Source organism: Catharus ustulatus, chromosome 4, assembly GCF_009819885.2.
Source record: "Catharus ustulatus isolate bCatUst1 chromosome 4, bCatUst1.pri.v2, whole genome shotgun sequence".
Lineage (NCBI taxonomy): Eukaryota > Metazoa > Chordata > Aves > Passeriformes > Turdidae > Catharus > Catharus ustulatus.
In genome coordinates, this window is record NC_046224.1 from 49,142,654 (window position 1) to 49,169,363 (window position 26,710).

The following is a 26,710-nucleotide window of genomic DNA, read 5'->3' on the forward strand; positions in this document are numbered from 1 at the left end:
AGAGGGCTTATCCCTCCTTCACTTGTCTCAGATCAAATACATGAGAACTGAAAAAAAGTTCAGTAACATGACCATGGGGGAGACAATCCTAACAGATCCAAAAATCCTATCTGAAAAATTGACTAATGCAGATGCAAGAGAGGTATATAAATCTGGTGTACATGAATACAGAGCTGCTGCTTCCACTTTCTCCTGATGCTGCAGAGAACATCAAATGTGGTGAAAAGTTCTAACAGGCTAGCTGATCAGCAGACATGCTGCCACAAAAAATCATGAGTGCTTCACCGGCTCAAAATCCAACTGTGCAAACTCCTAGAAGAAAACCCTTCAGCTATCAAAGCCATGATAGACTCAGTGAGTCCCTGAGTGCAAATCTCTGGCTGCTGGAACACTTTGCCAAAGCATTAGTATACTCTTTGCTTGTTTTCCTTTGTCTGGTATTGCAGGCTGCATGCTGGGCTAGGTCAGCTTTTAGCACAGCCTGGTACAACCATTCTTACAGGGCAGAAGCACACCAAAATAATTTCATTCATACCACGAAGCAGCCAATCTTCACTCTTGGTCTAGCATTTCTGGCAGGAGTTCTGGTAAACTGAAGCTTGTGGACTGAGTCAGCATGGACAGTCAAAAACTATAAATACAGAGGCCCGCCTGAAGCACAGAATATAATTAAGCATCTTCTAGTACACTTTGTTTCATGGGTTATTAGTGTTTTCTGTAGTGCTTAAAAGAAAAAAATTACACCAAATGAAAGAAAACCAAAACAATGGGGGAGTAGTTTGGGATTCCTTCTCTTCCCTGGTGAAGAATACTAACAAGAAACCATGTTCTTGACAGAAAGCATTGCAGGCCAAGGAGTGTCTTCTCAAATGTCAAACCAGTCTATAATGCTGCAAAGAAGTTGTCAGTGTCATGAAACTACTGGAGTGAAATCAATCACTTTTTGATGTTTAATTGAGAGCACAATTCTCTTGAAAAGCAGCTCAAAGAGAATTAAAAGAAAAAGCTGATTCAGTACATTACAAAGTACTATTAGCAGATAATTATTAGGTAATCATATATGACAGTTCATGCAAGGTTGCAAAGTGATTAATCAGGAATACTCACAGAGACTGCAGGCTGCGCAGGTTCTGGAGCGCTTCGGTAGGAACCTGCCGTAGCTGGTTATTCTGCAGCATCCTGCATTTTGAGCAGCACAAAAGCCAGAATCAACACAGTAAAGATAATCTCTTTCTACTGCAAATTTTCTTCCAAGCTTACCTGCTTTGTACTGGTCCTACTTCAAGGTTGCAAAGAAAGTTACACAAATATTGCCCCTGTCAAAGGCCCACTCTCTTCAAAGCAAACAAATACCTGTAGCACATCAGCTTTGTTAACAGCTAGACATCAGCTTTGAGCAGGATTTTCACAAGCAGCTAAGGAAGTTAAAAGAATAAATCTTATTTGCTGTCAATAGGGCTTATAACCTCCTAATTACCACCAGTGATTCTGGAATTTTCATTCTCATGTACTGATAACGTTCTCCTTCTGAAGTGATTCTCTTCTGATAAAGCTGTGAAGGACTGACTCTTGAAATCCTTACTCAGGAAAATGTAAAAATGGCAAATCAACTCAACTGTGTGAGGCCTTTATGATTCAGTTTGAATAAAATTTTATTTCTATAAATAAACTGGTGATTTTTTTTCAGTGAAATAAATTGTCTCAAACTAAAGATTGCTAGCAATGACCTGAAAAGTCTTTTTTCTGAAATATCACATTATTTACCTCACAAAGATCGAAAAATCACTTTCCACTCCTAAAGAATATTTTCCTTCTTTTGAATATGGTTTCATTCGTACTACCCAACATCCTTGTTTGGACCAACTCCTACATATATAAATATTCGATGTGGATAAATCTGAAGTAGTACATGCCACCTTCAAAAGGAGGCATATTCAATGGGACATTGTAAATGAAATAATTTCTGGCAGGCCTAAATCTGCTTCAGCCAACAAGAGCTAGAGCCTGCCAACTTAGAAGTAGACGGAGTGGGAATCTCTTCTTTTCTTGTTAAGCATTTTTTCAGTAGAGATTTGTACAGTAGTGTTGGGCCTGGCTGAAAACTGCCTAGGAGGCTGGTGTTCTTGCTAACAATACAGTTTCTGTGAACTTTACATGGGCAAACATCCCCTCTAGCGTAAACACTGTGAGATGTAGCCTGCTAGTAATTTTAGTAAATATATGTACTGTCTTATTACTCCAAATAATACAATTTTGTAGTATTTTTAATAATTTATCTAATAGTCATTACATTGCAAAGAATGAGATATGAAATGTGAACTGTTTTAAATTACACTGTGTTGCATACAATGTTTTTCCCCCATGTCTCTCAAGGAAACTCTCAGTTTTGTGTGATCATGAAAAGCTCAGCTGAAATCAGGACTTTGAAGATAATTAGAAAAACTATTAACTGAATCAATTTTTACCTTTGATATTGTACAGAGATATCTACTTGATGAGCAAGTTGTTTTTAAAATGCTATTAATGTTTTCCAACTTTTGTTTAGGATACTTTCTATGTGAAAAAACAAAGATTTAATGATGTTCATATGTGTCTTCAATTGAATTGTTCAAAATGAACTGATCAAAATATGTAATTTACTTGATCAAAACTTCACTGGTTAATTAGTTCCCTAGAGCATTTAGGAAATCAGAAATATATCAAACAACACACAGTTTACTTACAGCACTTTAAGACTGAAAAGGCCAGCAAAGGCTCCCTTAGGAATGTATGTCAAGCCATTTCCTGCAAGACGTCTGCAAAGTTTGAAAAAGGAAAAAAGTGAATAGCTTTTCTCTTCATGTGGAATTAATTTGGTTGCTAAAAAGTGCAACACAGTTGTGTTTGAGCAACTGATACCAGAGGCAGTAGCTTAAGAGCCTAGTTTTGTCATTAATACACTTTTAAAAACAAAAACAAACAAAACCAAAAACTAAACAAAAAAAAAGAGGGAGAGAAGCCTATAATGGTACAGTTGATCCACTGAGAGCTGGACTGTAGAGAAAAAAAATTCAATTTCATTGCAAATTTGGCTTATGGTTTAGAATGTATGTTGAGTTCTTCGTATTCTTTTCAGGGTTTAGAACAATCCCAGCAACTACAATACAGACATAGTGACAACAATTAGCATAATAGGATTTACACGCATGCACTTCTGGAATTATGCATGTATGATTTCCGTGAATATTTCACTCATTTGCACAAATATAAAAACATATCCACATAGCAATGATTGGAGTTAATTTTGAAATAGCTACGCATAAAACTTCTGTACTGGTGGAATAACAGTTTTCCTTGTGGGCATATATGTTAAGAGGTTGACAAAAAGTGTATTTGTTAAAATTTGTAGGGCATTTTTTTCCCCTACTTCTACTGCATCTTGTTCTCAGATTGCCTGAAGATATTCTACAGATGGAGGTAAGTACACCAAATACCTCTGTAAAGCATGTTACTCTGACAAAAAAAGAAAAAAAAAGAAAAAGAAGAAAAAAAAAAAGAAAAAAAATTAAAGACTGCATCATTCTGGAAGGTTTGTGTCTAGGAAAGAGAGAATTATCTGATATAAAATAACGGCATTTCCATGTTCCCACCAGTGCAGCTCCAGAGGATCCTGGAAATGCTCAAGGTCAGGCTGGATGGGGCATTGAACAACACAGTAGAGTGGAAAGTGTCCCTGCCCATGGAAAAGGGTTGGAATTAGATGGTGTTTAAAGCCCCTTCCTACCCAACCCACTTTATAGTCTTGTGTTCAGCCTTCTGACATTGCAACTCAGCCTGAATTTGCTGTGATACCCTACCTGGAAATCTGACTGCTAAGGGATAGCTTCCCATTAAAGTTACTTTGAGTCAGTAGTGCCCCAGTGTGTGCTCCTAGCTGACAAAAGCCACAAATTGATATGATGCAACCCCCTCTTCAGAACAAGTTAAACCAAGTAGAATTGTATACACTATCAGCCAAGATATTGCACACCAGAACTGCACAGCCCATAGAGCAGCTGATGTGAAACCAGAACTGACATTTGATTCAGCCTCTGGCCCCTTAGGAAAGAGCACAGGACTAGTTCCAGGAAGTTCCTTAGGTACCAAGCTGCCAGAGAGGAGCCTACAGCACTGAAATAGGCACCAGATTTGCCAATACTGTTGATGGAACACTACTGAAAAGTATTTCTGACTGCAGCCCCAAAGATCCAGCACTGGCTGGCCCTTAAATGCAGTCTTCTTTAGGTGTTTAGTTTTCCCTGAGCTAACTACAGGGTCCTGTGCACACCTTGTTTTCAGTCACTGCTTTCATACAGAAAATAAAAAAGACATATTTGGTTATATGTTTAAAGAAAAAAAAAAGAAAGAAAAATAAAAGAAAATATCTACATCTTGGCTCCAGAGACTTTTCAGGAATTTTCAGTTAGTGGAAAAGGTTATTTCCTGTACAGATATCCCTACTGTGCAATGTAACCTGCAGCGCTGAGCCAGCTCTCTCTGTTGCATGAAGGTAATTGTGCTCTGCAACGACTATAGCATCAGACACAGCTGCTGAGCTTGTCTCTCACTGCAGTGTGGTGGAGTCTGATCTCCAGACATCTGGGAACTGGGCTCATGCAGCTGAATTCCTGCAGGGGGATGTGCAAACCAAGCCTGCCTCACTCTTGCTCCAAGATGAGGCACTCACAGGCTCAGATGTGAGGGCCTTTTTTCAGAGGTGTGAGGGCCCTCTGCAAGCTTCAGCTTTCATTCTGAACACAAATGGCAGTGACTTTTGGGTTATTCCTGGATCAAGCAGGCATGTGCTAGGTTAGGCACGACAGATTGTGTTTCTGAAAGTAAATGCCTTTTGTGGATCACTAACCAGTAGAGGCTGAGACCTGTCTAATTCTGATTTCAGTTTTTATGATAGGATGGTTTAAAAGAAAACCTAAAGACTACCTCACCCCCACAGAGCCTTTCAGCGCTGCCATTTTAATGATATGTTTGCACACAATTCTGGACATGAGTTTGGCATGAACCAGTTACAAGTTTGTGAACCTTACTGGAAAAAAAAGAAGGCACAGGTATTGAGATTTTCACTTCAGTTATGGTTGTGAGTGTCATATAGAAAACTAGATCAAGAGCAGAGAACTAAACCCACATTTCTGAAGACTCAAGAGCGTGCTCTTTCAGGCCACCACCCCTACCTCACTCATAATTGAGGCAATGCAAACTGTGGAATGCACTACATGTTAATACCCCGTTTGAACTCACAGTAATTTCACGAATACAAGCCACACTGTTTTGACCAAAATTTTGCTCCCATACCGGAAATGCGGCTAATATTCAGGTGCGGCCAATATGTGAATAATTTTCTGACATTTCAACCCTGGGAGTGCAAACCAAGTCAGCGCAAACTGCAAAGTCGAGCTCCTGCCAGTAAAATCCTGCATTTACGCGGTCGTTACAAATTGGTTACTCTGTTGTGCGGTGGGTGGAGCTGCTCCATGCAGGCAGCACAGGGGGTGGGGAAGGCGGGGCAGCTCTCTCCTGCTGGTCCCGCAGCTCGGAGGAGGCAGGGGCAGCTCTCTCCTGCTGGCCCCATGGCTCGGGGGAAGGGGGGCAGCTCTCTCCTGCTTGGCCCCGCGGCTCGGGGTGCTCCCGTCCCCGCGTGCCGCCGCCGCAGGAGCAGGCAGGCTACATCCCCGGCTCCCATCGCCGCTGCAGGTGCCGGCGGGCTCTGTGCCCCCCCTGCCGCCGCGTGGCAGCGCCGGGCTAGGGTGACCGAGCCCAGCGGTGGCAGTGGCCGACCCCGAGCATCCCTGCCGAGCGGCAGCGCCGAGCTGGGCCACCCAGCCCTGTTGGCAGCCCCGAGCCCTCATGGCCCGAGCCGAGCCAGTAAACCCCGCCCTGCCACGGTTCTGTTACTAATTGGCAACTTTGTTGCACGCGGGTCCTCGCTGCGAACACAGAGCGGCTTATACTCAGGTGCGGTTTATTTATGGACAAAAACCAAAATGTTTGCCAACACCCGGCGATGCGGCTTATACTCAGTGCAGCTTGTATTCATGAATTTACTGTAATACTCATCATAAGTAGGCTAGCTGAGAAAATCAGATCTATTTAAGAGTTCCTGGAGAAGGGTTGTGGCAATTACCAAGTGTGCATCACCTGACTGCAAATGCAATGCTGTAATGCGATTGGGACACTGTGCAGCTTTAAAGTTTTATTTTAACGTCTAAATACTCACTTTCCCCAGCTTTAGAGCATCTTTGTGGCTCTCTGCAGCAAGCCTTAATAGCTGGCATTTTAAAAAATGTACAGCTATATTCCTCAACTGTTCTGAGTGGTAGTTACCCGAACTGTTAAACCGAAATGTAATTTTTAATTCTTGGATTTTTTTCAGATTCCAATCCTTTTAAAAAATAATTCCTTCTTTTCCTTATAGATCACAGCTTGTTAATTATTAAAAATGTCTTGTACAAACACTTTAGATAGATGAAGAAATAACATGTTAAACTTTTCGGTAGGCACAACATCTCTATTTACTCCTAATGAGGTTTTTTCAACCTCAGGTCATTCTTGAAGTTCTATTTTGAATAATTTTCAATTTGAAAAGAGCTCTCACTAATTTCACAGACAGTACTTAGAACTATCTTACTCCTCTGCTGATGCAGCAGCAGAACATACTCTTCAAGTAAGCCCTATGTATTTCAAAATAAGGCTACATCAAGTACATCACAAATGGCATGTACGGATATGTATGTCCTTGTAGTTCTTTCACCATGCAATCTGACAGTGTCAGAAAAGGCAGACATCTGGCAACAATTATTTTTGATGTAATGGTGTTGTCTGACCTTCATTTACAATACTAAACCCTTTTTCATAATGCACTTTTCATGATTTTCTCTGGAACAAGCTCAGCAAAAGCACCTATCTATGAAACCACTTCTGGCACGACAGTACAATCTTCCCAGCCCATTAGTATCCCCCAGCCTGTATTTGGTAAAAATGAGCAAAAATTATCCATTTGGATGGTTTTCTGGCTTTTTCAGTATCCTTGGACAAAAGTTAGCACATCAGAGCCTCATGGCATGCTGCAAAGCTTAGGAAATTAGGTTTATTTATTCCTGATAATTTTTAATGTCTTCCTTGCAGCATCTTCTTGCTATTACTGTGCTTCTATTCCCAACCTTGGCATAAGGGAAAATTCATCCCTTTGTTGACACCAGAGTATGTATCACGTGTCTACCAGGGTTGACTCTTCTCCACTTCAGGGACTTTGTTTTCCATTACTAAAATAATTTGAAGGAAGCTTCCCAGTATTTTACTGAATTTTAGATGTACTTTGGATAGTAATTTTAGTCTGAATGGATATGTATAATTTTCCCTAAACAAATGAAAATGGACATAGTCCCTATAGCTGAGTAGTTAATAATTTCTGAGAGCAGGAATTAAATTGCCTGTTTTTAGAATGAACATAACTAAATAGAAGACTTTTAATGTTTGAACAATTTTGAATATCCATTTTTAAAAGTTATTTTATTTTAAGCATTTCTGACATTAGTTTAAAAACCTCTCATATTAGAGATATATCATTAAGTACATTCAGGCTTAAATATATCACAACTCTTAAATGAAAAAGTAATCAAAAAGGAGCCTATTTTTGCCATATGTTGTTTTAGATTTACATTTAACTTGCACTGCTTTGAGTAAATTTGAAAATTAATGGAGGTTGGAAAAGAGCCACCACATATCTCCTTCAGCACTTGTTACTTGTTATGCTTGGAGACAGGATACTTTTGCCTTAGGCATAGTTTTTATACTACTGCAAGTTTCTTTCTAAAAGATGTAAAATAAATGGGCAGAGAGAAAAGCAAGTGTCCTCCATACTTTTAAATGGCAGTAATTTATAAAATATCTTTCATTTTCACTGAGCTGCACTGGCAATCAGTACTCACCGTTGGAATAGCTGTAGTGCTGCAGGTCATGTTCATGGCCTATGGCCAGACCTAAGAAAAGGTGTGACTGGCTCTCTTTCTCCACTTTACATTTCTAGTACAATAATTTTTCTTTGCCAGCTCAAACCAACTTTTTGTGTGGATGTTTTTTGCATCAGGACAAACCTTACCTGGTACCAAGCATCTCCTCTGTAACTGCTGGGATGGAGGTGAACTTGAAACACTAAAAAGTCTTCTCTACAGATAAAAAACCGGTGGCATTTAATAAAGAAAACATGTTTCCACTAACTGTAGAGAGAACCTGTAGGAAATCTAACCCAGCTACTTCTTAGTCTGCAGAAGACAGTGACAGTACAATATTAGTAGTGGCTGCGTTCCTTCTCTGCTTAAGTAAGATATAGTTCAGCAAATGCTGATCAAGCATCTGTGAAGTGTACTTCCAAATCTAGTAGTACCAAAACTAAAGAAAAGACATGAAAGGGAGGTACCTGTCTCCTTGGGAAAGAGCATATGCTTATATTGATCAATATTCATTCTGTGTTGTAACAGGATTAGCACAATGGACAAGTTACTTATCAAGTATTGCAAGGTATAGGATATATAGGAGAAGACATGACACTGGATCTCAGTGTGACAACATATAATGGGAATAAACAGTGTAAAAGTAGTCAAACTTCACTATTACAAAGTGAAAACGCAGTGAAACCATTGTAACTGTATTTCAGAACAGATACAATTAAGTAGAATTTCATTACACTGAAATTTCTGATAAATATATTTGACTCTTAGTATTTGCCAGTAAACTATGATATGAATACCAGACTGACTCAGTGTTTCTAGACTAATGTCAGAGCATGCCCTTTAATACAGATTAGGTTATATATCATTGCATCACTTGTGTTGCATTATATTTAATCAGTTCCCATGTAGTGAAATGTCCTATACAGAATGGAATTGTGAGTGCAATCTGAAATTTTTCTTCAACTGTGTAAAGGTACAGATGGATTTCTAAAGAATAATTCTGTGAACTAGAATCCTTTCTGTATGTCTCTGACTCTGCATTTTACTTCTGTTCACTTATCGGTTTGCTGATTTTATTTAAGGAATGAGAGCAAAGACTGCAGATGCATTGACAATGTTTTCATGGATATGTTTATTTCTATATATCTATTTATGTATCTGTATCTATATACATGACTAGGTTAATATCAACAGAGTCACAGTCCAGTTAGTTTTATATTTGTATGTTCTATTCATCATTTACTTCATTATATGCTGCAGCTAACAACCACTCCAGACACAAAATTGCAAAGAAATCACCTAGAAGAGTTTTTTTTTTGTGAACATAAATTGAAACTTCACAAGACCCGAGACAGTGAAAAACCCCAAATGATGGGACTGTTCTGCTGCATGTGGTACCTTCCTGAATTTGCTGCTAAAACACTAGTATGCAGAAAATTCCATGAAAATTAATGTAATCATGGACTGTGTCCTTTATACCTTGTGTACAGATAAGAAACTCTCTTTGTAATTTGAAACTTTTTTCTTAAAAGCCTGATCTGCCTCCTCCAACTGCCATAATTGTTCTGGATACCTGATAAAGATCCATGGTGAAATATCAGTCTCACTGAAGTCTGGGGAAAAATTTGTGCTGACACAAGTAGAAATGGGGCTCTCATTTGCATCCTGCCACAGTATCATATTTGCCAGCAATTTACTTCTCTCTGAGGAGCTGCATCAATAACATTACTATCAATCCTAAACCTACTACCCCAATTTCTATTGGAGGAAATGGTTATTTGGGAAGGAACAACGTGGAAATATAGTAAAAAACAAAATCTTTTTCGTGAACAACTTGTTCTGGTATAAAAAAATTGCCTTTGTTCAAGGAAGAATTTACCACTCTTGAATCTTCTTGTCTCAATTTTGTTCCCTGTCAAACTTTGTCAAAAGTACACAAGCACACAATACAACATATACTTACTCCACCTATATATAGCCAGTATATAATTTATATATTTTTATTTCTAATTTTCTTCAGCTTACATATACATTGATAAATAGGTAACATGAACTGTTACTTACATCAAAAAAGCTTTGACAATATGGATATCCATACAGCACTTAACCAAAGTCACCTAAAGTTTTGAGATAAGAGTTTAATTTTATGTATATTAATGGTTATTTTCAAGCCAATGGAATAGAAATGTATGAATTAATGGGTGATTAATTACAGTGTTAATAATTCACAGACAATATCAGCACATATTTCAAAAAGTTTTTTAATAATTACTTTGCTAGCCTAGGAATTTAAATGTTAGTCTGTATGTTTTATATTTCAATCTGTCATGTTAATTAAAACTATAAAATTACAGTAATATAAAAAGAAATGTAAGTCAAATGATCTATTAAAAAACTGATGATCAGAGAGATCAAAGAACAAAATAGTCTCTTTTCTTTAAATAAGAGGAGGAGAGTGCGCAAGTCATAATTGTGCTGTATGTTACATTTATTGCTACTTACAGTTTAGTTGGAAATTCAAATATAACACAGTCTGCTCTTGCTTTAGGGCCTAATTGCCTTTTAAAATGCTTGTGCCAAATTCTCATAGGGTGTAAACTGGAATAGCTCCAACAGACCTGAAGCAGTTGGAATGAAATCAGTGTGTATTTGATCTTGAACTGGCTTTGATGAAACAGATCATAGATTTTTGTCAGTTTAGAGTATGGTTCAAAACATACTGTTTCTTTCTCCACTTATACAAGGAACAGACTCTTTCTGCATCTGGCATGGTTGTGATCCAATCACTGCTAAAGACAGCTGATCTCTTCCTTTGTGAAGCTGTCCCTAGCCAGTGCTGACAACAACCTGGTCCTTCTGCTGAACAGGTACCCAAGTATCTGCCTTCCAACTGCAGCAAGGACAGCTCTCAGGACCGACTCCAGCATTGGCCAGGACATCCCACACTGATTCCTAGCAGTCGATCTCATGGATACAATCATTAAGAGGCCCTACTTCTGTGTTTGAAGAATGCTGCCACCAAATCACAACTCTCAGAACGGTCTTAAAATTGTTAAAATGTCTTTCTCAGTATTTAAATGTTACAGTAAGACGGAGCAATAAACGGTGGATCAGATACATAGTATTCCCTAGGCTGGGTCTCCCAAGTGTCATTTACACTTCTGATTCTGGTTTTAGTTTCATCCCAGTAGTGTCAGTATCATCAGAAAAGGCAGAAAATAATAATCATTAATAGCAGGAACTGGTTGCAGTGTACTGCAACACCTCACAGTAGGATGAAACGGAAAATAATAAAAAATGTTAGCTGTTTAGTCATTTCAGTGTGATAGGCAAAGAGCACAAATTGTGTAGATGCAGGTTTTGAGATTGCTGCTATTTTCTGTGTGGTTCAATGAGGCAACGGCAATGAATTACTGGAGGAATTATGGTTACTCCTGTTTGGAAATTCAAAAAACAACTTAGAGGAAAGATTTTGGTTCTACTGTGCTTGAGAACCTATTTGATATAAATGTGATGTGGTCTGAATTCCTTACCCATCATCCTAAGCAAGTGAAAAAAACTGACCCGTGTAGGTACCAAAAGTTCTCACTGCACTGAAATCAAGCAGTCTACAAACAGGCTGAACTTCCACTCACAAAAAAAGGAAATTATTCCTGCATATTTGCTACTGCAGTACACACAGAATGTGTAAGACTTAAATTAAAATCCTGCCTCAGGATCTACAGATAGCATGCTTCACCCTAGCTTAATTAAGTGTAATGTCACTATCTGTATTGATCGCAAAACACAAAAAGCACTTCCAATGACTCTTTTTGATGTTCTAAACCAGTTCCTAATGAATATTGCTGGATAATAAATTACAAGTACCAGAAAGCATTTATAAGCTACAAGCCAAAACCAAACTTCAACAGACACTCAATAAGAGTAACGCAGCAGCTCTGACAAGGTCTCTTGGATATCAACCGAGAACATTTATTGCTTCTGTTTGCAAGCATATCTCAATATTTTCAGTTTTCTTTTATCTTTTTCCTACCCCACCATCTCCCCTTCTTCCCCTTTACCTCACAGATGCACAGCAGTTCCAGTGTCAAGGTTGCTCCATGCAATTTACATTAACATTTCCAGAAAAATTATCTGTCAGCATGAGCTATTCAACAAACAATGCAAGCATCTCTGATTTAGTAAGGCATTTGCTTTTCTCTCTCCTTCTTTCATTTTTTTTTTTTTTCCCCCCTGTTCCTCATCTTGTTATTCTTGATAAGATGGCCAAAAGAGCAGTTTGGAGGATGTCAGGCTGACACATCCACATGGGCGAGTTCTTTGTTGTTACTCACTTTGTGGGCATCAAAGGGATGGCACCAAAGCCAGTGAGAGCTCCAGAACCTCAGGGCCCTTGTTTTGTGGAGGTAAAGGCTACAAGTTGTTAGCTCATACAGTAGGACTCTCCTATGCTTGGGTTTGTTCTTTTCTAGTAAACTTAAACTGTGCATGGAAACACTAGGGGAGAAAACCTTTGTCATTGTTTCCAACTGATTAACTAGGTAAACATCTTCTTACAGTTTTTACCAACATATTTCAAGGCAACTGGTGCACTTCCCTCTGTCAGGATTTGGTGCACAGCTCTTATATTAAAGCGAAGTTGGGAAACCACAGTCCTCAGGCATCAATGAAATCTGTCTTGCAGCAACAGAATTTTCAGTGTGATGAGTGCCATTTGCTGGGCTGGTGACAGATACTTCTCGCTGGCAAACACCGTGTATTGAACACAGTGAGTCAGTCTGACCCACACGGATGCACACATGAAGTGAAGAAACCAAATTTGCAATTTATATGAAGAAACTGAATTCACAACTTAGATGTTAGATTGTGCACCACTCTGAAATTATCTAGGGCATCACAAGTCATTTAACAGTGACAGTTCTTGCAACTTTAGCTGATGGAGGTGACACAAACCAATTTCCACCAGGACCAGCTCTGCTAAATCCTGCTGTGTAAGAACTGTAAAACTGGTATTGAAGTGACATTGGAATGTATGGACAGTTTGAGACCATTCAGTGCTGCGCAGTTTTTATTTCAGTTCTGCATGTCAGTTGCCAGCGTTTTTACTCTTGCCTTAGAGGCTTTTAAATTTATGCAGATTAACCTTTAGGAAATATTTTAGTATCTAATGATAATGCTCCAAGCTTGTTGAAGTAAATTACACAAATCCCTCACTTTCTCAAAACAGTTTTGGACTATGGCTGCAGGATTTTCATGTTTTCTACCTGCTTATGTTATAGTTGAAAGTACAGAATCTGCTTTCACAATATGCTTACACTAGTACAAAAATAAAGATTGTACAGGACCCCAAGAGCAAATGCTCTCAGTTTTCAAAAAGGTACATGACCACAGATCTCAGTCCCACGACTCTGAGTCAGTGGGGAAAAGAACACCTAATTCCCATTAACCCATAACCAAATTCCTATAGAAAACCTCTTTGCAGCAAGAAAGAGCAAACAGAGGGAGAAGTAAAAAGAAAAAACAAAAACCCAGCCCATAATGGATCATGCCTGGTAATTTAGGACTTTATTTTCATATACAGAGTGGCTTCTTGACCACTTTTGGAGTATAAAGGGATTTCAACACAAATCATGGTAAGATTCACATAATACATCTCTTATGTATTAGATCTGCAATTTTGCACTTCCATATTACACTAAATTGTACTTTTAAAGGCACTTTTGCCTTAGAAACCACAACAATAATGCCAGGATCAATCTAAAAAACTTTGTAGATACATTTATTTGATTTTCAAGATTATTTTAAAATAACCACGTGTCAGAAAACATTCTTGCACTTGTATGTAGAGGGTAAATAATTTGGGATGACTTAATTGCTCGATTTTGTAGAAAAGAGGTTATTTTGGACTGTCTGGCTCTGTAGTTATGTAATTGTAATACAAAGTTATTTTGTTGCTGTTTTACTAAAACACCCAATTTAAGTTGCTGGAAAATAGCAATTTATCAAATATCTTGAAGCTTTTATCAAATAACTTGAAGCTTCACTTATCTGTGGAATGTTCCTGTGTTTAAAATTAAAATGAATGCCTTATATATGTGCATGTGTGGGTGTCTGTGCATATATTTATGCATATATATGTATATGTGGATATATATCTAGTTGGAGAGATTTTGTAGGTAGGTCTGATTCAAATAGTTTTAAATTATTTTTGGCTTTCTTCCTCACATTTCATTGAGATATTAATTTATAAAATAAAATAGTTTCAGGCACTGCTTTGAAGTGTAACTAATCACAAAATGTTAGGTCTGCACTCAGGTGTAGTTGCCTCTAAAACTGTTAAGAGTCCCACCCTTTAGATTTTTTAAAAAACCTTTTTTCCATGCATTACTCTAATTCACTGTGCTATTAGAACAGGCATTCTACACAACCTGTATAATGACATATGTCTAGAAATAATCCACATGAGAGTGAGTCTTGGATTCGGTCAGACTGATAAATATCTGCAGTTATTTTGAATTTATAATTAAGAATTTGACTTAACAGTGTTGTACAAGTTCATGCAGAGCAACTTGCTGATAATCAAGCAGCTGAAACACTTCTTTCTTGGTGGGAGTTCTGTCATATATGCTTTAAGAGAAAATTAAATCTGAAAGGTCCATCATTTTCACAAATAAAAGATTTTGCCCAGAATTAATTTTTTGAGAGTTAGAAAGACCCAAGTCTTCAACGTTTTCCAAAATTTTCAGAGGAACACGCACCTCAAACACATTTTCAATACGCTTTACTTCAGTGATCATAGCCTTCGGTTAAGAATAAGTGCCAGTCATGACCATCAGGTTTGCAAGAATGCTGCATGTAGAGATGTCTAACCTTGGCTAGAAAAGTGGATCAAATTCAGCCTGGAAGGTCAGAACTGGCTAAACAAACCTGTCTTATACACCACTGCTTTGGAATCAAAACAATTAGTTTAACTGTTTTAACAAAACCTCAGTTCTTTCAGGGTAATCACTTAATAGTATTGCCAAATCAGGCATTGAGCATGTAACATCTAAGCTAAATTTCAGTGGTTCAGTCTTGAGCTTATATCAGATGTTTGAGCCAGGTCTCTAATAAAGGGATTAATAAGACTTTTTTCAACCCTAGAAAAACCCTAAAAGCTGCATTTCAAGCTCCTGTTGTTGATTACGTCAAAGATCAGAGAGACATTTCTAAGATGGATTTTAATTTTAATGAAACATTGCTTTAGCAAAGAGCTCATAAAATCAAATTCTAAAAATGTCTGAATTGTGGGCTAAGTTATATTTTTCAAGACTGCCTTTTAACTGAGCCCCACAAACAAAGTCCCCAGATTTCTCAGACAAACTAGAAAAAAAATCAAGTGTCAATGCTTGGATGGGAAAAATAATTTTTATATATATCACCACTGCTCAAAAATTAATACAGGGGAGTATGAGAACTGCAATGGTTGTTCTCCCCTACTTTAAAACTGAATAAAATAAAAAATTTCCTTTCCATTGTCTATACCTTTTTCTATGTAATATTAAGCTGAATTTTATAGCATGCCTCTGAACGCCAATCAATCTCTCAGCACAGTAAGTTGCCTCACATCAGCTGCCTCACATCTTCCAAGGCTTCAGTTTTTTAAGCTTATTTTAAAAGTGAATACAAACTAGAAGGATTTCATGAAACAGCATTAAACTATTGAAAAATAGAAGTGATTGGCTTCTATTTCACACTTCTAGAAGTGTGTGAAACAAATGGAAGAGTTGATTATGCGTATGTAGAACAAAACATAGTAAAAAAATAAATACCTTGCTGGTGCTTGCAGCATTTAAAGACTGGAATTACTTAATTTGGAATGGAGGCTTGTAAGAATAAAGTTTTAATATTTCCAGTGAAAAAGGTAGGCCCAGCATAAGAAGGCAAGAACACTTTGAAAGGTCTTGATCAGGAAGATGACATACACCACAGAACAGTTTCACAGGCACTGACTTAAGTCTTACAATTTGGGGCATTTAGCTGCCTGGGTAGGTGGAGTCACCATCTCTGGAGTTGTTTAATAAAATACTGGGTGTGGCACTCAGTGCCATGGTTTAGTTGATAAGGTGGTGTCAGGTCATAGGTTGGATTTGATGATCTCAAAGGTCTTTTCCAACCCCACTGATTCTGTGATTCTGTAACCTAATCATAAAATGAAAGAGTGGAAGTAACTTGGCTGTATTAGAATTTCCTTCCAGAAAAAGCTCAAACTTTTGTTTGAATTCTTTCCTTTAATGGCTGAAGAGCAATTGGGTTGAAAGGTTTTAGTAGGGTTATTACAATTGACAGGAGATTGGACAGGCAAATATGAACATGATGAAGATCTTCACAAGCAGGGGCTTTGAAGAGTGATTCACTCTATGTGCACTGAATATTGTTAAAACTTGTGTGTGACATCCCTCAGTGTTATGTACCTGTTTGTTACAATATTTGAAAGTTGCAGTAATGGCAAGACAGATACTGATAACCAAAGAAAAGAAGTAAAGGAAGAGAGAAAGACTAAAGTGAAATAAAGCCATGCAAATAGAAGTGCTGAGAGTAATAAAAATAAGACAGGAAAGGAAAAGCTGCTTGCAAATAGTGTATTGTCCAAAGTTAGCATACAAAATGGTTTGAAATTTTTTTGTTTGTTTTGTTTTTTGTTTTGCTGGTTTTTTTCTTTTTCTTTTTTCTTTTTTCTTTTTTTTTTTTTTTGTAGGTGCTGGCTAGAAAGACCAGGTGGCAAAATTCAGCTGAATGTTAGCAAGGACTGTAAGTTGTCAGTGCACAGTGCAATACCCACCTAAATTGCAGAGGACTATACACACTTCATAGCTTAAAAAAAGACCGCATCTTTGCAAGAAGGGCAGCACCCATGACTTTGCACATCTTACATGGGTTTTATGGCATGTTAGCAGCTAAGCATGCTAATAAAACAAAGCAGGTTTTCAGTTCTAAAATCTTAAAAGCCGCATTTCATAAAAGGCTTTTAATCAATACTTAGAGGTACTCATGCAAATACAGGCGCCTGCTTTTTTTCACAAGATCTATGGAGCATCAGTTATAGAGTCTCCATCACTCCTCAGAAACCTAAATTTTCTTTTAAGCCTGGGCCATTATAACTAGAGTCACTGCCAAACTCAGGTTTCATGAATGCACAATACTTTTCACTTTTGGTTAGTTCACCACCACTTCAAGCCAACATTCCTCTTTTGATGTTGTGCTCGATCAGCTAGTTTTCGCAATGCGCTTTTTCCCCACGGTGAATGTAGCAGATAGCGTAACTAAGCTTTTTCAGGATTCTGCACTCTACAGTCAGCCTTCAGGGATGCTAAGTTTAAGAGTAAGGAAACAGTAATTAAAAGTGATTAGGACAAGAAGCCTCCATACTATGAAATGTGGACTCAATTGTCCTTGACACTGACAGAACAAGGCAGCAGGTTTTGGTTTTGATTACAGCTTTACTTGGGATTTTAATAAACATGAGCCAGTATTCAAACTTTTAATATCCTGCTGCTTAACTATTTCCAAAAAGCAATCCAGCTCTTTTAAACAGTCCTTGTTTAAAAATTTTAATTTGTTTGGCTCTGTCTCTGCTTAGAGAAGTTGTAGCCTCATGGTAACTCTTTTATAAGTTCATTTCCAGAATCACAAGCAATTGTTTTTTTCTTTTTTTCAACTAAGTGTTTCCGCATGTGCCAAAAGTGTCAGGCTGACAGCTTTCCTGCACTGTTTTATCTGGTTCCCACAGTAAGTATGAGAGACAAACACAGGAATGTGTCTAGTGCTGACTATGCCCATCAAGGATACAATGATACTTACAGCTCTTCCAGGAAGCGGAGATTGTGCACAGGGTTTGAGGGCAGCTTAGTGATGTTGTTCATACTGAGATCACTGTAGGGGAAAACAGACAGAGGCTTAATACGGCATGCCACAACTGTGGCATCCAGCTGTTCATTCCACACATTTTTAAGTACTACATTAATAAAAATTAGTTCCTCTGCCAGAATTGATGAATCATTATCTACTTAGCACATTAAACATTCCTTTTTCGTACGAACACAGCTTTGTAAAACCAATACAGGCTGTAGCATGTTCCTCATTTCCAGAGATTTTGGAATGTTTTATCACACTCTATAAATCAGCTGGAACACTAAACAACAGTTTTGGTCGACATAATCTTAATAAACCACTGTACTATATTAAAATTTACTTGGAGTAGTAAAGGAAAATTACTATGATTTTTGTTGCTGTAGCACTGTAGTACACTTGATTTACTAAAGTAGTCAGGCAAAAGCAAACTGATACAAACTATCTGCACAATCCTTAAAATTTCATGAATATGGAAACGCTCTGCTTGTGCCATTCAGCTTGTCGCATGGTCATACCGATCTGCCTTGCCTCACACAGACACATCAGGTGTCCCCAAAACCCAACTTCACTTACAGAAATGACATATTTTCAAATAATAAACATTCCCTTTTTGAGTGCTCTTTTGTTACAGGTACTCAAATTGCATTAAATAAGTGAAATGAACCATAAAACAAGGGTGTAATGTGATCCTGCTCTGTAACACACTTCCTTGTGGGGTTCCATGGTAGTTCCTGGTACAGGAAACAACCAGCCATATCAGCTCTGTCAGAGCTCTTTCAAGCTATATTTTAGACTAAATTTCATATAATACCCTTTTATTCTTAACTTGCCTTTTCATTGTTTTCCACTGTCTTCCCCATGCCCTACAGTATCATTATAATTGCTTTTCATTGAGCACCAAGACTGTAAACAAATTGCATAATAAAATCTGGTGTGAAAGATACAATTTACACAACAGTATCAAAATTTCTGTAGATTCTTAAAATAAAATTAGGAGTGACCTGCATATTTATGCAGTACAGTACACAGTAATTTAAACAGTGATTTATACAGTAATTTAAAACTCCCCACTATTTAAACATATCTATGCATTTGTAGCAGTGCTTATAGTTTCCAGCTACTTTGGGTACTATTTAGATAACTTTATTTCTTCCAGCTGTTGAGAGCTTGCAAGGTAAATAAGTTATCTGTACTTTGGTGGGTAGGCATCCTATTCCTACTCCATCTAGTTCTTATTACTCACAGTCTGTTTCACATTACAGAATATATGCTTTTAGTCAGCATAGTTAATTTAGATGTTTGATCTTCTGGTGAATTTTAAAATGTATAACTTAAAAACATACTTCACATAGAGATTTTGAAATAAAGGAAATGTGTTAATACTTTACAACAATTATCAAATCACTGTTGAGTAAGGTTTCTGCATTCACTTCAAAATCAAAGTATAATTTGAGAAATGTGTACTTATTAAATTCATTTTTTACTGTAACCTTTTTTATCACCTAATTCTTTCATACTGTTTAACAGGTTATTGCCCTTTCACTTTGATAAAGACTCAAAGGATTTATTCTGGCAAAGGAACAAAAACATGGATTTATTTGGCAAAAGAAAAACTCATCCAGGTAGTGAATTATATACTACTGAATATTAAGATAAACCCAATATTTTAACAAGATCATTTTGATTATGATACTTTCAACACATGTCTTAATGGGCTTTTGAAAATATGCCAAATCACATTTTAGACTTAAAAAGTCAGCCCTGGTGGAAGATGGGAATGATTCCTCTTCAGATACACACATATTTAGGGCATTCTATGAATCTAGCATTAACCAATGCTCTGGCTGATGAGACAAACCTGAAGCCTGCTTTTCTAGCATATAAACTTCTATTGCTGCTAGGCAGTGCTTGTCTGCCTGTATCACCCACAGGACCCCATGACTAAACAGTCAGAAGCAGTCTACTGACCGGACCCTAATATCTTAAGAGGATTAGAACAAGAGAAAGTGGCTTTCATTATGTGCTTTGATGCCCAAGGAGAAAATCAACAATAAGTACATTTTCCTTAATAACATCTTTAGAACTCAGAGGTGGATTTTCCAAGAGTGAACTGCTCTGTCCTAGTCTCCTTTATGGACTCCACTCACGTGGTAAAGTATGTGTACCACATCATATGATGGAGGAGAACCTCTCCTTTTTCCCAGTGTACACCACAGCAACTTCTAACTTTTTTAAACCTACCAGTTAAATACTTATTAAATACTTTCCTTCTTTTAGATTGGTTACTTTTTTTCCCACATGATTTTTTTCTTGGAACATAATGTACAAAGGTGTTTTCTTGTAACCAAACTACTAAACACTACCTATGCATATTTCACAGAATCATGGAATTGTTAGGGTTGGAAAAGACCCTTCAGATCATCCAGTCCAATCGTTAACCCAGCACTGCCATGTGTTGATCACTAAACCATGTCGCTAAGTGCCACATCTACACATCTTTTAAATACTTTCAGGGATGGTGGAGGTAACAGAAATTATTCCCCAGGGTGGCTCAATAATCTCTTTTTAAATTAGCTTTTAACGTACCAGCAACTAATTCACTGTTGGTTTTTCCTGGGATATTTTTTCTTTCTCTTATATTTACATATATTTATGTACACAAACAACAGGCAATGTTAGCAATGCGCTATTCTTGTAGCTGTAAGGGTTTAAGAATATAAGGTAGACAATGAGGTAATGTATTTGATGAGGTTAGCTGACACAGTTGGAAAAACTGAGAAACTTTCAGGCACAGAAATCAAAACTCTCTACTTCTTCCAGCTGTACCAGTTGGCTAAATAGGTGACATTATTTCGCCTGAAAAAAACCACACATCCCTAACACTGGCAAAGCAGTAATTTGTCTGTGCACACAGTTTTTAGATTCAGAATATTCTTTTGTTTCAGAGTTACCATGGATGCATTTAATTAAATTTTTGTTCAGTGGAATGACTAAGGGAGAGAAGTGTCATGGCACAAAATTACTTCTGGGGGGATATTCAGAGAGGTGAGATAAACAAAAAGGATTAATGCAATGCAATAGTCACTGGGTCTTGTATGAGCAATACTGCAAAATTTGGGTATCTGAACAGAAATTCTTCACAGTGCTCTGTAGATAAATAAAGGAGATTCTCAGCAATTTGGTTTGCTATCATTTTGGACCATCCTGCCAAGAAGATGTGGCTAGGATGAGATTTACAACCATTAGCTAGATGAAGCACAGCTAACAGCCAGAAACAAGTAGGTGGTAAACTCTAGGGTTATATATTATTACTGTGAAAAATAATCACAATTGCAGTGGGTATGTCTTATGTCCTGCATGTATGATAGGTTTTTTCCTTCAAATGGGTTTTCTGATTTCTCCTTTCAGTGCCGATCTGTAAAATTTAGCAATTTGCTCTCTCTAGGAAAGAGAAGGGGATGAAAGCTGGCTTCCACATCACCATTTGCAATGTAATGCTTAAAAATATTAAAATTAAGGTACTGGAACTTTAACTATTTTCATTGGAATGGCTCTGATTTTGTATCAAATCTTGGTAGACTCTTACAAAGTACGGTGATGAGAAACTTAGAATTATTTGAATACTGAAAACCTTTAAACAAGTCAGTGCAACTGAACTACTCCCAACTGCCAGAATTACAGCACATACAAACCCCACTGATGACAGTAGGAGCAATATGGTAAGAGTATCCCCTAATTTAAAAATGCTCCGCATAGAGACAGCCATAGTCCCACATCTATCTCGGTGAAAACCACGATGAGCTGCCATACTGTACTGAAAAGGTAAGATGTTATTTTGAACAGTGAGATGAATGCATTGTCCCTTCTCCCATCAGCATTCCCACAGCCTCTTTCCAGCTGCTGACTATAAAAGGAACATACCAGCAAATGAAACTTCCATCTTTTCAAAAGATAAGAAGCTTTGCTTTAGTGACTGCATTGGCAACACAGCTCACTATAATGATATCTTATTTATACTCTGTGCCAATCAATCACCATGCAGTGTCTCTGATGACTTGTTAAAGGAATCTGATGAAATCTTTGAAGACGAGAAGATATTGAAAACTGCACCAGGCATCCATCTGTTGTTTTCTCTGGGTGAATAGATGAGCAAATTCTGAGCACTTGCAAAACAGCATCCAAGAAGGCAAATGCAACAGGTTTTTGTTTCCTCCAGTTTTATTGTCCATACATAAACACACTGAAAAAACATCCAGTTACCATCTTAAAAGTGGGTACTTCACAATGAGTTCCAGAAAGCCAGTAAAACAAGTTAAGTGAACTAGTTCTCAACATATAATGGATGAGTCTGCAGGCCACATTACTAATCTTTTATTAACTGTTATTACAAGACATGTTTCAGTGACTATTCATCTTGGAAGATCAGTTTTTTCACATTATATTTATGTCTTTTAAACGAGAACAAAAGTATGCCTAGGGATACGCAAAACTTCTGCTAGGCTAAATGTTTATCAAACTGAATGGTACAAACTTGTCTATCCATTCCAGGTCTAATACAATAATCCAATATTAAGGACAATTAATTTTGTAGCCTGTTGCAACCTGTTTGATTTTTAAAAAAATATCAAGACTTATTATTAGGATTGGTTATTAATTTTGATTCTTCTAAGCTTGCCGTATCCAAGATGTATTAAAAATTCTTTTATGGAAGTCTTTGAAAGATAAAGCACACTCATAAAGTATTGTCAATAGACTGAATGTAGTCCCTTATTTGTTAACAGCTGAGAAGAGTTTCTAAACGAAGACAATTTCCTTAATTAATTTACAGCAAAATTTGACACTAGCTTACATGTAGTAATACAAAATGAAAACAGGTGAATCTGACTTCTGCTCTTCCCTTGCTCTGCCTATCCTTTTAACACAGCACTCTTGTCCTAGTACTGGCAGAATACAGCTGGTATTAGCTCCACTGCACAATGGAAGAATATGTTGGCTATTAACCGCATGCCATCTACTAATGCAAGCGCCTCATCCTTTATGGAAAGTATCTTCATATGCTACAGCTACATTAAGGAGATAAATCTATTTGCCAACACTGTAGTAATAGAAGTTCCCTTTTCTTACAAATAAATTGCTATAGATGTTTTCATTTGAAGGTATCAATAAATAAATAGAATAATAATTATCATCATTTTGCAGAAAGGAAATTAAGACACTGAATAGCTAAGTAACGTTCACAGACAAACAGATGTTTATGTAACACAGACGAAAATGACGCTGATGATCAGTGGTCCAGCACCCTTTTAATTAGTCATGGCATTTGCACTAATTTACTAAAGTACAGTGCATACGTTGTCAATAGACTAAGAAAAAAAGACCTTATTTTCATTTTAATATTCCTAGATTACATTATCTTTCAAAGTCAACAGGAAAATTGCTAGTCATGTATTTGCATGTTTAATACACCCTTGCAGAGCAGCACAGGGCAGAGTATGAGCGTGCATAAGTAAGCATTGTAAGCGTTTTCAGACAATTAACCCATAGCACTTCTTTTCATAACTAGCTCCAAACTTAATCTGTTGTTCTTTGAAGGATCCTATAGCAAACTATGATTAAGACATGAATTTCCACTAAATGATTCACATTTGAAGTGTATGTCTTTGTATTTGGAAGAATCTTCTAGAAGTAGTAGTAGATTAGCAGGAAGTAGAGCCATTATAGATATTACACAGATAAGGAAATCTCACTTTCAAGGTATTCAAGGTAAATAACAAGTGGCAATAGTGTGTATATTTCTGCCCTTCTGCATATTGATAATGAAAAATGCTACTATAAAATATTAAAAAATTTATTATCCTATGTAATATTATTTGCAATAGCAAATTAACAGCAACAGATCCCATGAAACAGGTTTACATGAAGGAGTGTAAGGCTAAATGTGTTTGTTGCACATTTGTTACAGAAATTTTTTGTTACTTGACATTGAGGCTCACTCTTTCCAGAGACTCAACTCCTTTGTATTAAAACATGACCTGCAAAAAGCAAATGCTGTTCTGTGGTCGTGTGAGAACAGACCCTGCAGTGAGGCTGTGTGCCTGCACACCTCACGGAGATTTTTATGGCAGTAAATGGACAGTACTCCCTCTGTCCCTCTCACACCTTCCCTAGTCACACCAGCGGTGCTTGTTCCAGCCATTGCAATTGCAAATAGATAGCTATGGTGAGGATCAAGCACCGTGAACTTAGGGAAACCTCAGAGGTGATCCAGTAAGGTCAGGAGGGCTCTGTCTGCATCTCTTCTGTGCTGCTGTGTATTGGCCCATGAAACATTGGATCCTGGCAAACCAGGCTGATAGGTCACATCTGGATTCAACACAAACTAACAAAATGCTTTGGCCAGACTTTTGCACTCCCAACACATGCCACTGAGCTCCTCTGATGTCACAGACAGCAAAATTCGCTTATTACTGTAGAAGCTCTGTAACAGAATGATTTTAAACACCATGCATTATTCCTGAACACAAGCAATTCTGCCATCAAAGTCTTACTTATATCTGGACTGCAGAACATTTGTAAAGCAAACAATACGTGCATGATTAATCTTTTCAGGAAACAATTTTGCCATTCAGTTTATCCAAGACTCCAGCAGAGGGAGCAGGTCAGAGCAAACAATTAGGGTCAAAAAAAGAAAGTAAAGATCAAAGATCAGATCAAACACACCCAATGCTGAATTAATCTGACAAGTATCTGACATATCATTTTAGGTAAAAAGATTCTGGTTCTCTGATTTTTTTGTTTTTTTAACATCATATTCATGGTGCTCACTAGATGAAATGAACCATTTCCTTTCAAATCTGATTCATGGCTGTTCATTTGAGGATGAAGACTCAGTTTGCTAAGGAATCATTACCAGAGTAGGTTACAAAAACATTCCAACCTGTCAATCACTTGCTGTACCTACATATTAAACAACTTAAATAACTAAAGGAATATTTTATAATAGAGAAGCCAGAGAGGCAGTTACAAGAGGACTGAATGGAATTCCTCTTCTGCCCATGCCCATACATTGTATTAGTACATTTTTACTTTGTGAGTTACTGCTTGTTTCTGCTCCACTAGTTCAAACAGATTATATGAGTACTGCATACATGATTAATCTTGTTCAAATACTAAAATAATATACAACAGGAAAATAACATCAGTTTTTACTGTAATTTATGAAGACAACGACCAGTATGTTTATTGTGTTTTTCATTTATTGTTTATCAAGTACTGTTTATCTTATTTTGATGAAGAACAGCACTGTTAAATTGACAAGAGATATTTATTAGACGTGACCAAGTTTGGGAAAAAGAAACCCTTGGTTTTAGAATATTTTGTACCACTCCAGATGTTGCTTATTTTTACAACTATTTGCTACATAAATGACCAAAATATTTTTTTTTCTTCTTCTTTTTTTTTTTTCCTCCCCTGACTGGGGGTCCAATTTTCTTCTAATTCCCTGTCTATAATTTCATCCTTCTGGTTTCAATGAGGCTGTTTCTAAATTATGGTTATTTATATGAAAGGAGAAGGTACAAAAAGCACACGATAGTTAGTTTATTGACATGCTACACCTTGTCTACAGTGGAAACTAATTCAAAATATATCTGAACAAAATCAAAGATTCAAACTATAACTCTAAAGTTATACAGTGCAAATTTCTAAATTAACTATTATGGCTCACCAGCAGCGAATTGCACTGTATACCTAACCATAAATTATGTACAACACAGATTATATGTTACACAAAAGAATTTTAAAACTCACCTTCACCAAAATACTGAAGATTACAGTAATTTCATGACTATAAGGTGCACCCTTTTGACTAAATTTTTGGTCTGAACCCGGAAGTGCGCCTTATAGTCCGGTGCGCCTTATATAATGTACAAAGTTGCGAAATTTGCAAAACCGGAAGTGCGAGCTGTGAGCTGAGTCGGGAACCAGGGGAGCTGCGGCCGCCGGGCGGGGGGACGCCGGGACACAGCGCGGCTGCTGGCCAGGGGGACATGGTGTGGCCGCCGGCCGGTAAGAAGCAGGGGATTGCAGTGGCACCACCAACGGCAGGAAAGCAGGGAGAAGTGGCACAGTCGCTGGCCGGCTGGAAGCCAGGATGCAGTGCAGCTGCGCGGTGGGAGCCGTGAGCCGTGCCAGCCGGCGCCGGGCGGAAGTGCCGGGGCCCGCTGCATGGGGAGGGCGCCTGGGGCTGCATTTAAAGGCTACACCGATCTTTGAAAAATGTTTGCAAATTGAGCACCTGCCAGTAATTCGTTACTTTGTTGCGCACCACGCAGCTCCTCGCTGCAAAAAATAAAGTGCGCCTTGTAGTCCGGTGCACCTTATGGTCATGAAATTACTGCACTTCTGTGAGCCTTCTGAGGGTGAAAATTAATCATGATTAGCCTGATTTAATTCATAACAAGATACAGTGTAAGTAATTTATTGTATGCATCTTAATTTCCCAAAACTCAATTCCACAGCACAGATTTGAAGAATTTTAACCCAAACAGCTTTGAGCACACCTACTATAAACACATTTAAAAAGTGACGGTGGAAGCATGGGTATCTGGAGATCTGTGCACAGCAGACCTGTATTCAGGGCAGGAAATACATCTCCTTCATTGCACAGTGCAAAACTCACCAGGGTACAGATGAGTGAGCCGGGTCCAGAGCTAGAAGATGCATTACCACATTGAATATCCTCAGAGAGGTTAATTATCCCAGGTAAAGCAGGATGATCCTATGACTGTTCCTATTTCCCAACACAGGATCTCTGCACAACGCCACTTTGTGTGACA

General features: G+C 37.7%; 1 protein-coding gene across 1 annotated transcript in view; it reads right to left on the reverse strand.

Annotated features, from left to right (window-relative positions):
• LGR5 (leucine rich repeat containing G protein-coupled receptor 5) overlaps positions 1–26,710 on the reverse strand; it is a 93,424-nt gene that overhangs the window by 36,884 nt on the left and 29,830 nt on the right. The window contains exons 2-4 of the mRNA XM_033059115.1: positions 17,823–17,894; positions 2,724–2,795; positions 1,108–1,179 (exon numbers count right to left, since the gene is read on the reverse strand). Coding sequence (XP_032915006.1) covers positions 1,108–1,179; positions 2,724–2,795; positions 17,823–17,894 — 216 coding nt within the window. The remainder of the gene's footprint in view (positions 1–1,107; positions 1,180–2,723; positions 2,796–17,822; positions 17,895–26,710) is intronic.